Here is a 14,096-nt window from a genome sequence, read left to right as displayed (position 1 = left end):
CCCGGGGAAGGGGCAGCCCAGAGCTAGTTAATCTCCTCACGGTTGAGGACTATGGGAAGCAGACAAGGAGCCCACTTGGAAAGTGGGCTCTTCAACCCCAGCCCAGTAGCTGGCCCCTCTGTCCCTCCTGGTGCATGGTACCAGGAAGGCTCCAGGCAAATGCCAAAGCAAGAATGGGCCGGGGCTGGGGCCATCTTCCTGGGGTCCCTCTCTCATGGCCACCTTGTCTTGTACCTTTCTCAGGACATGGAGCACAGACATGAGCAGAAGATGAAAATTCAGGCTGAGATTAAACGTATCAATGATGAAAACCAGCAGCGTAAGGAGGAGCAGCTGGCACAGGAGAGGATGGCTGACCAGCGGGTGCTGCAGTACCAGAAGCAGAAAATAGTATGTTCTGTGGGCAGGGGGACAAGAGACCAGGTGGCATTCCTGCCCAGTAAATTGAGCTGCATGTCACCATGAAGGTTCTGCTCTAGTTTAGCCAGGAGTTCTGGGCCTGGTGCAGAAATTACTGGGTGAGGTTCTCTGGCCTGTGCTATGCAGGACTTGAGACTAGATCATCATAATGGTTCCTTCTGGCATTAACATCTGTGAATCTGTCAGCGAGATCCATCTGTGCTGATGGATGTCCATATCCCACAGGCAGAGACACACATCTGTATGTACCACGTTTTCTGCTCGTGAGCATTGTTCAGCTGAGAACAGAGGGAGCATGTCTGGAGAGCTAAATGCTGGCCCCTGTAAGGAGTCCAGACAAGAAGGGGAACAATTTACTAAGGGTCGTGGTGGATTCTCCATCACTGACGAGTCTGGATGTGTAGCTAAATATCTGTGTTAGGAATTATTTGGGGGAAGTTCTCTGGCCAGTGTTATACAGGGGGTCAGAGATGTGTGTGTGAGCAAAAGACAGAGACGCTGGGTGTGTATTATGCTGTGCACTCGCACGGGTTGGCGACGGGGAAGGGTTACTGTTAACAGCCCGGGTGCAGTTCATTGACCCGGCGCTGTTTGCCTGGCCCAGGCACGGGAAGCAGAGTTCGAGGCTGAACAGGAGAAGATCCGTCGGGAGAAGGAGATGGAGACGGCACGTCTAAGGGCGATGCAGGAAAAGGCCCAGGATTACCAAGCAGAGCAGGTAACATGCTCGCAAAGCCTGCCCCCATGCCAGTCCGTCTCCCTCCCTCCCTCTCTCTCCCCTGCTTCCATCCCATCCCAGCCATGTCAAAACCTCAAGAAACCCAATGGGAGTAGCAGGGGAATGGTTCCTCTTGCCAGGCCAGTCCCTAGAGCCCTAGTGGTGAAGGGGGCATGGGTGGGTGGCACCCCATGGCCAGGACACCTGGTCAGAGTGCATTACATCTGCACGCTCCAGAGCCAGTGGGCGGAGGGGCCAAGCAAGGGGCCAGGGGAGATGCTGCATTCTCTTAACAGACTTGCATTGAGCAGCATGTTCCCCAGCCCCAAGGAATTAGCAGCTTCCCTTCACACAGAATGTCTGTCCCCCTTGCTGGAGCTGGCAAGGGGCTAGCAAGGGCAGCTGGGACAGAGATAAGATGGAGAAGCTGGAGCTTCTCTTCTCTGCTGGCTGTCCTGCCAGGAGCCCATCACTCAGCCCATGCTGCTGCGAGGAGGGGGAATATTTCAGTGAAACGCACTGAGAAATGGACCTTGTTAAACCAGTTGTGTTGCCCTGTTGAGGCACTGTGGTGTAGAGCAGCCTTCCCTTCCCCTGCCCTGGGAGGAGGTCTCACCCCATCCCTCGCCTTGGCAAGGGACCAGGAATGATGCTGCTGCCTCACATACCTCTTGGGGGTCTCACAGCAAAGCAAGGGAGACATGAGAAACCTGTGTCCACAGGTCTGTAACCTAGCTGAGAAAGCTCTGCTCTTTGTCCTGGAGAGGCAACCTCAGGAGCACAGCCAGGCCTTGCTGCCATAATGGGGTAGGAGGCAGGTTTCTCAGGTGGCCCCAGCCCACAGCTCTGGAGATCCTATCAGCCCCTCAGTGGACCCACTAGAACCTGTGTTATGCGCTCCCAGCAGCCTGCCTTGCTCAGGAGGTGCCTGCAGCGTCCTATAGATCAGGGATAGACTATTTTTTGTCAAGGTACAGTCCAGATCCACACTCCAGAGAAAATTTTAAAAAAACCACACACAACAACGATAATAAGTCAGAAAAAAAATTTCAGGGTCTGTTCAAAAGCATCTGGCAGTCCGGATTTGGCCCACAGTCCGCGTATTGACTACCCCTGCTATAGATGATCACTGGCTCTGAAGGACCATGAGGACCCTGAGGCTGTGAGCTGGGTGCCAGCATAACTCAGATGGCACCAGCACATTGTTCTGTATCTTTCTTCTCTCCGTTCAGCTCAGATCCCAAGTCTAACAAGGTTTCTGTAACGTCCAGCACCACTGGCTCTGCCCATGCTCAGCCACTCTGGCTGGGTCCATCCTGCATCACTAGTAGGAGCATACACATAGCTGGATGCTGTGCTGTGGGGCAAGAGACAGGACAGAATCCAGCTGTTTCCTCTGTAACCCAGACAAAGGGAGCCCAAGGTCCTGAGCAGCAACAGGGGCTGTCTGTCCTGGGCCCCGCATCAGGTGTGTGGGGCTAGGGTCCTTGCTCTGCTCACAGTGGGAGTCAGTGCTCTCCCTTCCTGGCAGGATGCGCTGCGGGCCAAGCGGAACCAAGAGGCCACCGAGCGAGAGTTGCGCCAGAAGGAGAAGGAAGCTGCGCAGAGGAAGGCAGAGACTGAAGCCATGCTGAAGAGGAGCCGGCTGGAGCAGATAGCCTACAAGGAGCATAGCCTGGCTGTGCAGGTGCAGCGGGACCGCAAGGAGTTCGAGAGGATCCTCAGGTAGCACAGGTGGCGCTGGTGGGGTCACTGATGTAGTAACTGAGGCCCAGCCCCGGAGAGCCAGGTAGTTCAGGGACCAAGTTCCCAGTGATGTTGTGAAGCACCCCTGGTTGTGCACCTTCCCTCTGCCCTGTCCAGTGCTGAAGGGACTGGGGGCTGATCTCCTGCCCCCTCAGCACCAGGGTTTCCTTCAGAGGCTTTTCACACCATTAATTTTCTTTATATGGACAATGGTTTTATGGATCTTTGATCACATGATCAGAAAATTCTACCCAGCATGCACTGTGTCATTTCTGCCCCTCCAGCTTTGAGCAGCATAGTGGGAAGCAGGGTTCTGTAGAAAATCTCCCTCTGTATGTCAGGCTCACGCTGCTCTCTGTGCCCACCCAGCTCCCAGGCTGAGCAGCCATCAGCCAAAACACTGGGCCTGAGCTGCCTGCTCAGACTGCAATCTGCCTTGGACTGCACGGGGAGCCTGCCCATTACAGATCTGCCTGGGGAGCCCAGCTTCCCCCATGAAGCCATGGTGGGGAGGACACAGCCTGGGCAGTCAGCAGCAGGAACAAGGAAATCCTTGTCTGCATGGGAGGGTGTGTAGCATGAGAGTGGGGAAATGAAACCGGAATGCATCAGGAGGAACCTATGGCTGCAGCATGGGCCAGAGCCTTGGACAGAGGGTTATTTGCCTTTCCAGCGCTGCTGCTGGGGCAGGCGGCAGTTCAAGCACAAGGGTCATGCAGCCCAATGTCTCCCTGCAGAGCCCAGCGGGATCAGATTGAGAAGGAACGGAAGGAGCAGGAGCGACGCGCAGCCCTGCAGGTGACGCACGCCGACCAGGTGCGACGCCAAGTGCGTGAGCATCAGCAGAAGCAGGTGCAGGAGAGAATTGCTACCTTCGAGGAGGGCAAGCGGCTGAAGGAAGAGGCACGCCGGCGCAGTGAGCGTATCAGCGAGATCAAGAGGAAGAAGATAGAGGAGCTCAGGTGAGGTTGCAGGGCCAAGCAGGAGGCCTGTGCCTTGGGAGTCTGGGCTCGGCTGGGCATGATATCAGCCCATTCCAAGTGCTGGGAAAGGCCATGGGAAGGGCTTAGAGGGTCACTGCTCATGCAGCACAGTCCAGCAGGATACCCCGTTACATTTTGGGGTGTAATCCAGACCAGTAAGGGGTTGTGCCCTGTAACCCTGAGTGCTGTAAATGTTCTGCTGCTATAGTTCACAGCTCAGATACCAACAGCCAGCAGACAGGCATGCGATATCTTGAGTGTCTGTGTGCTGTGCAGCCCTGGGTCAGCACTTCTGACTTCAGCAGCCTGTCACAACATAACAGTCCCACCCTGCCGTCCACCAACTTTGGTTACACCTGGGAGGATGACCCTGTAGCAAACCGCCAACTCACTGGTACAGCACCTCCTGCTGGTTGTCTTGGGAATTAGCGCTTTAGCATACAGAGTGCCTCCTACTGGCCAGTGTCTTGCCTGCCGCTGGCCCCTGTTTCCCTCCAGATCCCGGTGCCCTTTGCCCTGGGGTTCTGCCCCTGCAGTACCCCCACACTCTGGGTCTCCCCTCCCAGTGGAAGCCCCAACCCTCTCACTCACCTTGCCTCAGTGACTACTGCCAGTCATCATTTAGCCCCCGCTTACTGGGGCTAACTGCAGTCTGTCATGGCCACTCATCATTGGCAAGGAGATTGGACCAGCTGCCTCTGCCTGTCTCTGGTCTGCACCTCCCAGCCCCTGCATAGGCCGTTGCCAGGCTGGAGCTTTCCCCCAGCTCTGCTCCAGGTACCCTTTTTCCCTGACAGCTAGGTCCTTCTCTTGCCATAGCTAGAGAGAGACTAACCCAGCTCCTCCCTGAGCCCTTATAACAGGTCCAGCTGTGGCCTGATTGGGGCGTGGCCCCAGCTGTGGCTGCTTCCCCAATCAGCCTAGCCTTTTCTCTCAGGAGCGGGGTAACTGCCCCGCTACAGACCCCAACACCCTTCCAGTCCTGAATTTCCCCAAAACCATCTGCCTTGAAGCATCCAGCCCTGTCCTGGATCACTCAGAGAAATCAGGGTCGTTTATTCCTTTGAAGAGACAGTACCCAGCAGCTTGCCCTATTAATTGGAGTTAACAATTCCTTCAATTCAGACACAGCACTGGGTTGGTTTAGATTAAAATAAAACCAGTTTATTAGCAACAGGGCACAGGTTAAGTGATGCCAAGTAAAATATATAAAGGGGGAGATGGTTTCAAGAAATCAAAGTGAAAACCCGTATTTAAAAGACTGAAACTTTATCTAGCAAGGCACTGTGTTTTGCTTAAGATGGTGTCACTGACCAGTTACTCATGGTCCAGCATGGCTGACTGTCCTTCAGTCAGGACCATCACAGAAATACAGGGCACTGGTTCCCTTGTCTCCATGGTGAAGGATAATAACTCAGTGGTTCACTGTCCCTCTCTTTATGGTCCAGTAAACCTTTGAAAAGCTTCTCTCTTAAAGTGCATTGATCCTGCTTCAACAAGGATGAAGGCTTCCTGGGGGTGGTGTCTCCATCAGCCGTTGATAGTTTAGTCTTCGCCTCTTCCCCTTGTTCACTGAATGGCTTTGTTACCTTTCATGTAAATGTAGCTTCATTGTCTCTGCCTGGTGATGAGGCTGGTTAGACAAGTGAATACACAGTCGTTTATGGTCTAGACATGCTGACTCCCCAACCACCAGGTGAGATTTAATGGTTCTAGGTTTCAGAGTGGTAGCCGTGTTAGTCTGTATCAGCAAAAACAACAAGGAGTCCTTGTGGCACCTTAGAGACTAACAAATTTATTTGGGCATAATCTTTCGTGGGCTAGAACCCCAATTAACAGTAGGATACCAAGGGAGGAAAAATAACTTTTATAGTGGTAATGAGAGTGGCACATCTCGTTAGACTGACCTCACACTTGGTAGGGCAACTCCCATCTTTTCATGTATGTATACCTGCTCCTGTATTTTCCACTCCATACATCTGATGAAGTGGGTTCTAGCCCACGAAAGCTTATGCCCAAATAAATTTGTTAGTCTCTAAGGTGCCACAAGGACTCCTCGTTATTTTTGAATGGTTCTGTTTACAATTCCATTGTCACCAGTCACCTGCTTCATTGGTATGCAAGCCATGGGCAGACCTGTTTCTACTTTGTTCAAATACAGACTTTAAAACATAGTCTCAAGGGATGTTCATAACTCTTCATGCAGCTTTGTCACATCTATTCTACAATGATAGTATTGACCTGTGCATTAGTAGTTTTCAGATGATACCCCACAAGGATAGTTTGATCCGTGCTGTGGGCGTAGGGCAGAGGTGGGCAAACTACGGCCCGCAGGCCACATCCGGCCCACAGGACCCTCCAGCTTAGCCCCTGAGCTCCTGGCCTGGGAGGCTAGCCCCCGCCCTGCCAGCCTCAGCGCACCATGCCACGCTCTGGGTGGCCGAGCAGTGCAGTTGCAGAGCTGCAGCCTGACCCAATGCCCTGGGCGTCACAGCTGTAGCGCTGCCAGCCACCGGTGCGCCAGGCAGCGCTGTGAGGGGGCAGGTGGGTGGATAGGGGTCGGGGGGGGTCAGAGGGCAGGGAACGGGGGGTTTGGATGGGGCAGGGGTCCCGAGGGGGGGGGAGTCAGGAATGAGGTGGGGATCGGATGGGGTGGCAGGGGTGGGGGATCTGAGGGTGGTCAGGGGACAGGGAGCAGGGTGTGGTGGATGGGGCAGGAGTCCCAGGGGGGCCATCAGGGGACAGGGAACAGGGGGGTTAGATGGGGCAGAAGTCCTGGGGGAGCTGTCAGGAGGCGAGAAGCGGGGGGGTCGGATAGGAGGCGGGGACCGGGCCACACCTGGCTGTTTGGGGAGACACAGACTCCCCTAACTGGCCCTCCATACAATTTTGGAAAGCCGATGTGGCCCTCAGGCCGAAAAGTTTGCCTGCCCCTGGCGTAGGGTGTGAATACAGGGGTACGTAGGGTCACAACCCCATCCCTGCTTTCTCTCCCCATATCCACTCCCTGGTTCTGGGCCCAGCAGGGTAGATGGGGGCTGTGGAGATGATGGAGTCGACAGGGAGATGGGGAGGAACAGCTGCTGGGCAGAGCTGGGCAGGCCAGAAGAGGAAGTTGGTTAGCAGGATCCCCATCTTAGAATCCTAGAATATCAGGGTTGGAAGGGACCTCAGGAGGTCATCTGTCCAACCCCCTACTCAAAGCAGGACCAATCCCCAACTAAATCATCCCAGCCAGGGCTTTGTCAAGCCTGACCTTAAAAACTTCTAAGGAAGGAGATTCCACCACCTCCCTAGGTAACACATTCCAGTGTTTCACCACCATCCTAGTGAAAAAGGTTTTCATAATATTCAACCTGAACTTGAAGACCACTGCAACTTGAGACCATTACTCCTTGTTCTGTCATCTGCTACCACTGAGAACAGTCTAGAGCCATCTTCTTTGGAACCCCCTTTCAGGTAGTTGAAAGCAACTATCAAATCCCCCCTCATTCTTCTCTTCTGCAGACTAAACGATCCCAGTTCCCTCAGCCTCTCCTCATAAGTCATGTGTTCCAGTCCCCTAATCATTTTTGTTGCCCTCCGCTGGATGTTTTCCAATTTTTCCACATCCTTCTTGTAGTGTGGGGCCCAAAACTGGACACAGTACTCCAGATGAGGCCTCACCAATGTCGAATAGAGGGGAATGATCACGTCCCTCGATCTGCTGGCAATGCCTCTACTTATACATCTCAAAATGCCATTGGCCTTCTTGGCAACAAGGGCACACTGTCGACTCATATCCAGCTTCTCGTCCACTGTAACCCCCCTAGGTCCTTTTCCGCAGAACTGCTGCCTAGCCATTCGGTCCCTAGTCTGTAGAGGTGCATGGGATTCTTCCATCCTAAGTGCAGGACTCTGCACTTGTCCTTGTTGAACCTCATCAGATTTCTTTTTGGCCCAATCCTCTAATTTGTCTAGGGCCCTCTGTAACCTATCCCTACCCTCCAGCGTATCTACCTCTCCTCCCAGTTTAGTGTCATCTTCAAACTTGCTGAGGGTGCAATCCACACCATCCTCCAGATCATTAATGAAGATATTGAATAAAACCGGCCCAAGGACTGACCCTTGGGGCACTCCACTTGACACCGGCTGCCAACTGGACATGGAGCCATTGATCACTACCCACTGAGCCCGACAATCTAGCCAACTTTCTATCCACCTTATAGTCCATTCATCCAGCCCATACTTCTTTAAGTTGCTGGCAAGAATACTGTGGGAGACCGTGTCAAAAGCTTTGCTAAAGTCAAGGAACAACACGTCCACTGCTTTCCCCTCATCCACAGAGCCAGTTATCTCGTCATAGAAGGCAATTAGATTAGTCAGGCATGACTTGCCCTTGGTGAATCCATGCTGACTGTTCCTGATCACTTTCCTCTCCTCTAAGTGCTTCAGAATTGATTACTTGAGGACCTGTTCCATGATTTTTCCAGGTTTCAGAGTAGCAGCCGTGTTAGTCTGTATTCCCAAAAAGAAAAGGAGTACTTGTGGCACCCTGGAGACTAACCAATTTATTTGAGCATAAGCTTTCGTGAGCTAGAGCTCACTTCATCGGATGCATAAAGTGGAAAGTACGGTGAGGAGATTTTATATATACACACAGACCATGAAAAAATATACATTGTAAGGAGAGTGATCACTTAAGATGAGCTGTTACCAGCAGGAGAGTGGGGTCGGGGGAGAGAAAACCTTTTGAAGTGATAATCAAGGTGGGCCATTTCCAGGAGTTAACAAGAACATCTGAGGAACAGTGGGGGGGGGGGGGGGGGGGGGAGGAATAAACAAGGGGAAATAGTTTCACTTAGTATAATGACTCAACCACTCCCAGTCTCTATTCAAGCCTAAGTTAATTATATCCAATTTGCAAATTAATTCCAGTTCAGCAGTCTCTTGTTGGAGTCTGTTTTTGAAGTTTCTTTGTTGAAGGATACTCACTTTGAGATCAGAAATCAAGTGACCAGAGAGATTGAAGTGTTCTCCGACTGGTTTATGAATGTTATAATTCTTGACATCTGATTTGTGTCCATTTATTCTTTTATGTAGAGACTGTCCAGTTTGACCAATGTACATGGCAGAGGGGCATTGCTGGCACATGATGGCATATATCACATCAGTAGATGTGCAGGTGAACGAGCCTCTGATAGTGTGGCTGATGCGATTAGGCCCTATGATGGTGTCCCCTGAATAGATATGTGGGCACAGTTGGCAACGGGCTTTGTTGCAAGGATAGGTTCCTGGGTTAGTCGTTCTGTTGTGTGGTGTGTGGTTGCTGGTGAGTATTTGCTTCAGATTGTGGGGCTGTCTGTAGGCAAGTACTGGCCTGTCTCCCAAGATCTGTGAGAGTGATGGGTCGTCCTTCAGGATAGGTTGTAGATCCTTGATAATGCGTTGGAGAGGTTTTAGTTGGGGGCTGAAGGTGACGGCTAGTGACATTATGTTATTTTCTTTGTTGGGCCTTTCCCGTAGTAGGTGACTTCTGGGTACTCTTCTGGCTCTGTCAATCTGTTTCTTCACTGCAGCAGGTGGGTATTGTAGTTGTAAGAATGCTTGATAGAGATCTTATAGGTGTTTGTCTCTGTCTGAGGGGTTGGAGCAAATGCGGTTGTATCGTAGAGCTTGGCTGTAGACAATGGATCGTGTGGTGTGGTCTGGGTGAAAGCTAGAGGCATGTAGGTAGGAATAGCAGTCAATAGGTTTCCAGTATAGGGTGGTGTTTATGTGACCATCGCTTATTAGCACTGTAGTGTCCAGGAAGTGGATCTCTTGTGTGCACTGGTCCAGGCTGAGGTTGATGGTGGGATGGAAATTGTTGAAATCATGGTGGAATTTCTCAAGGGTTTCTTTTCCATGGGTCCAGATGATGAAGATGTCATCAATATAGCGCAAGTAGAGTAGGGGCATTAGGGGACGAGAGCTGAGGAAGCGTTGTTCTAAGTCAGCCATAAAAATGTTGGCATACTGTGGGGCCATGCGGGTACCCATAGCAGTGCTGCTGATTTGAAGGTATACATTGTCCCAAAATGTGAAATAGTTATGGGTGAGGACAAAGTCACAAAGTTCAGCCACCAGGTTTGCCGTGACATTATCGGGGATACTGTTCCTGATGGCTTGTAGTCCATCTTTGTGTGGAATGTTGGTGTAGAGGGCTTCTACATCCATAGTGGCCAGGATGGTGTTTTCAGGAAGATCACCGATGGATTGTAGTTTCCTCAGGAAGTCAGTGGTGTCTCGAAGATAGCTGGGAGTGCTGGTAGCGTAGGGCCTGAAGAGGGAGTCTACATAGCCAGAGAATCCTGCTGTCACTGGTTGAGTCATTATATTAAGTAAAACTATTTCCCCTTATTTATCATAGAATCATAGAATATCAGGGTTGGAAGGGACCTCAGGAGGTCATCTAGTCCAACCCCCTGCTCAAAGCAGGACGATCCCCAATTAAATCATCCCAGCCAGGGCTTTGTCAAGCCTGACCTTAAAAACTTCTAAGGAAGGAGATTCCACCACCTCCCTAGGTAACGCATTCCAGTGTTTCAGCACCCTCCTAGTAAAAAAGTTTTTCCTAATATCCAACCTAAATCTCCCCCTCTGCAACTTGAGACCATTACTCATTGTTCTGTCATCTGCTACCACTGAGAACAGTCTAGAGCCATCCTCTTTGGAACCCCCTTTCAGGTAGTTGAAAGCAGCTATCAAATCCCCCCTCATTCTTCTCTTCCGTAGACTAAACATCCCCAGTTCCCTCAGCCTCTCCTCATAACTCATGTGTTCCAGTCCCCTAATCATTTTTGTTGCCCTCCGCTGGACTCTTTCCAATTTTAACACATCCTTCTTGTAGTGTGGGGCCCAAAACTGGACACAGTATTCCAGATGAGGCCTCACCAGTGTCAAATAGAGGGGAACGATCACGTCCCTCGATCTGCTGGCAATGCCCCTACTTATACATCCCAAAATGCCATTGGCCTTCTTGGCAACAAGGGGCACACTGTTGACTCATATCCAGCTTATTGTCCACTGTAACCCCTAGATCCTTTTCTGCAGAACTGCTGCCGAGCAATTCGGTCCCTAGTCTGTAGCGGTGCGTTGGATTCTTCTGTCCTAAGTGCAGGACTCTGCACTTGTCCTTGTTGTTATTCCTCCCCCGCCCCCGCCCCTCCCTCCCCAACCACTGTTCCTCAGACATTGTTGTTAACTCCTGGAAATGTGCTGGAAATGGCCCACCTTGATTATCACTTCAAAAGGTTTTCTCTCCCCCCACCCCACTCTCCTGCTGGTAATAGCTCATCCTGAGAGATCACTCTGCTTACAATGTATATTTTTTCATGGTCTGTGTGTATATATAAAATCTCCTCACTGTACTTTCCACTTTATGCATCCGATGAAGTGAGCTCTAGGTCACGAAAGCTTATGCTCAAATAAATTGGTTAATCTCTAAGGTGCCACAAGTCCTCCTTTTCTTTTAATGATTTTTCCAGGGACTGAGGTGAGGCTGACTGGCCTGTAGTTTCCAGGATCCTCCTTCTTCCCTTTTTTAAAGATGGGCACTACATTAGCCTTTTTCCAGTCATCCGGGACCTCCTTCGATCGCCATGAGTTTTCAAAGATAATGGCCAATGGGCTCTGCAATCACATCTGCCAACTCCTTCATTGTGACCAGGCAGCGGGGCCCCAGGGGGAGCAGCCAGAGGGACAGATTTAAATTCCATGGCGAAGAGGCCCCCTGCCCCACCAGACAGAGGCCCCACTGATCATGGTGAGGAGGCTGGTAGTGCCAAGTCCAGTGTGGCCCTCCCAGCTGACTCTATGGGACCTGGGAGAGATGGGGGCTCCGACTGTGGGCTGGACCCATACCCCAGCATTCTGCAGCAGGGCCTTGGGGCTTTCAGTGACATCCCTTCCTTTGTTTTCTTTGTTTCTAGAGCTGCTGGCCTGCCTGAGAAGTACTGTGCCCAGGTGGAGCGCCGAGCCCTCGTTGGGCCAGCCTCCGTGCACTGAGGGTCTCCAAGGCAGCATTGCCTAGCCCAACCTGGCTCCACCGCACAGAAAGGAATAGCAGCCCAACCTCGCCAGGGGCTTAGATTGTATATTTTGTTAGTTTCTGAGAGTATGTTTTTTGAATAGAGATATTTATGGAGGTGTTGGTGTCCTTCGCTTTACTGTGTCCCCAAACCAACCCCACCAGGGAAGGTGGGAACAGCATCCCCTCTCCAGCTCGACCCAGCTCTATGGGCTGTGGAGAGTGGCTCACCCATGCTCCCCAGGTGAGAGGGACGCATTAGAGGGTACCTCCCCTCCGCTTCCATGGAGGGGCTTATGTCAGGTCCTGGACATGGGTGGTTCAACCACAGGCTTCCTGGGTTACTGTGGGCAAGGTACATGGGCATTTTCTTCACTGTGCTACAGTCCTTAGCTCAGTTACATGGGGCTGCTCAGCCAGCTTGCAGCTTGTGGCCAGAGCCAGACCAGCCAGTCACTGGCAGCAGGGAAAAATCCCGGCTTGATCTGTTCCCATATCCCCATGTCCATCAGTATAGAATGCTAAAGGCTGGAGTTGTGCGCTGATGTCTGAGAAGAGCAAGAGAAACCATACGCTCTTGGAAACCCTGCTGGGCCCCTGCCCTGCAGACGGCATCGGCTCCAGACCCCGCTGGGCCCCTGCCCTCCAGACGGCATCGGCTCCAGACCCCGCTGGGCCCCTGCCCTCCAGACGGCATTGGCTCCGGACCCCCAAACAATTCTTTGGACAGAGTTAGATACAGCGCAGGTGGGTCCCTTCCTTGGCTTGACTGAATTGATGGCTCTCAGCTCAGTTCCAGGTCCCCTAGCATCAAGCAGCGCTCCCTGGACTTTAATAACCCTTGTCATTAAAGCTGGATGAACAGTGTAGCAGCTGCCAGAACACCATCAAGAACTCTCAACAGGTTCATTCTCCCAGTACACCCTGCCCTTGGCTCCCGATTCCCACTTCGATGGCTGACAGTCCCCGCACAGTCCCACCACCCGTCCTGCATGCAGTATTGGCTCTGTAGTGCTGTAGGGATTGGTGCTGAGAGCAGCACTAGAGTTAAAGTTGAAACCGGATTTTCCTTTGCAGTCTAGTTCTGTTCTGCTGTCAGTGTTTTTTGGAGCAAATTCTTGATGTATACTCTGAGAACGACATATTGGAGGGAGTCACATTGCGTGGGGAAATGGACTGGCGCCAAGTGCAGCAACAGCAGAAAATCCCTGAGTATGGATAGATTGCTCCCAGCTGTGCTACACAGGAGTGCCAGGAGCCAGTGTGTCAGGCACAGCAGCGTACCCCACAGAGAGCTTTCTCCAGAAGAATCACTGTCAGAGGCAGGAAAATTTGCCTAACTGAAGGCTCCAGGCACCCATATCCCTGGGACAGAAGTTTCTCCAGCTGCTCCTCCCACCTCATACAACAGCATCTGCCTGAACCCCAGAGGTGATAAACCTTGCTGTTACAGAGAGACTCTGGGCGGGAGGAGGAGGGGGAAAGGAGGAGAGAGAGAGCAAGCGGGGAATGGAAAGATGAGAAAAATCACCGGAGGGTCTTTGGTAGAGGGAGGCACAGACTGGCTTACCTCCCTCCTCTGGCTCCTGCAAGTCCAGCTCTGTCCCCATGTCCCAGAACTGCATGGTCCTATACATGGCGTCAGGGGCTGTCAAGGTTCCTTCCCCACCCTGAACTCTAGGGTACGGATGTGGGGACCTGCATGAAAACCCCCTAAGCTTATTCTTACCAGCTTAGGTTAAAAGCTGCCACCACCAAAGTGTTACACAACGAACAGGGGAAGTGCCCACTTGGAAACGTCTTCCCCCCACAGAATATCCCCCAAGCACTACACCCCCTTTCCTGGGGAAGGCTTGATAAAAATCCTCACCAATTTGCATAGGGGAACACAGACCCAAACCCTTGGATCTTAAGAACAATGAAAAAGCAATCAGATTCTTAAAAGAAGAATTTTAATTAAAGAAAAAGTAAAAGAATCACCTCTGTAAAATCAGGATGGTAAATACCTTACAGGGTAATCAGATTCAAAACATAGAGAATCTGTCTAGGCAAAGTTACAAAAAGACACAAAAATAGGAATATACATTCCATTCAGCACAACTTATTTTATCAGCCATTTAAACAAAACAGAATCTAACGCATATCTAACTAGATTGCTTACTAACTTTCTACAGGAGTT

At 51.6% G+C, this 14,096-nt stretch overlaps 1 protein-coding gene across 3 annotated transcripts in view; it reads left to right on the top strand.

Annotated features, from left to right (window-relative positions):
* Window positions 1-12,034, top strand: part of CFAP45 (cilia and flagella associated protein 45) — a 50,243-nt gene extending 38,209 nt beyond the window's left edge. For all 3 annotated transcript variants that reach the window (XM_073322485.2, XM_073322486.2, XM_073322487.2), the window contains 5 exons: window positions 244-390; window positions 1,025-1,138; window positions 2,670-2,863; window positions 3,622-3,846; window positions 11,820-12,034. In XM_073322485.2, coding sequence (XP_073178586.1) covers window positions 244-390; window positions 1,025-1,138; window positions 2,670-2,863; window positions 3,622-3,846; window positions 11,820-11,895 — 756 coding nt within the window. In that variant the 3' untranslated portion in view covers window positions 11,896-12,034. The remainder of the gene's footprint in view (window positions 1-243; window positions 391-1,024; window positions 1,139-2,669; window positions 2,864-3,621; window positions 3,847-11,819) is intronic.
* Window positions 12,035-14,096: the final 2,062 nt, after the last annotated feature.

The sequence above is a fragment of the Lepidochelys kempii genome, chromosome 24 (genome assembly GCF_965140285.1).
Source record: "Lepidochelys kempii isolate rLepKem1 chromosome 24, rLepKem1.hap1, whole genome shotgun sequence".
NCBI classification, from domain to species: Eukaryota; Metazoa; Chordata; order Testudines; family Cheloniidae; genus Lepidochelys; species Lepidochelys kempii.
The sequence above is the reverse complement of the archived record's forward strand: the minus strand, read 5'-3'. Positions and strand labels throughout refer to the sequence as shown.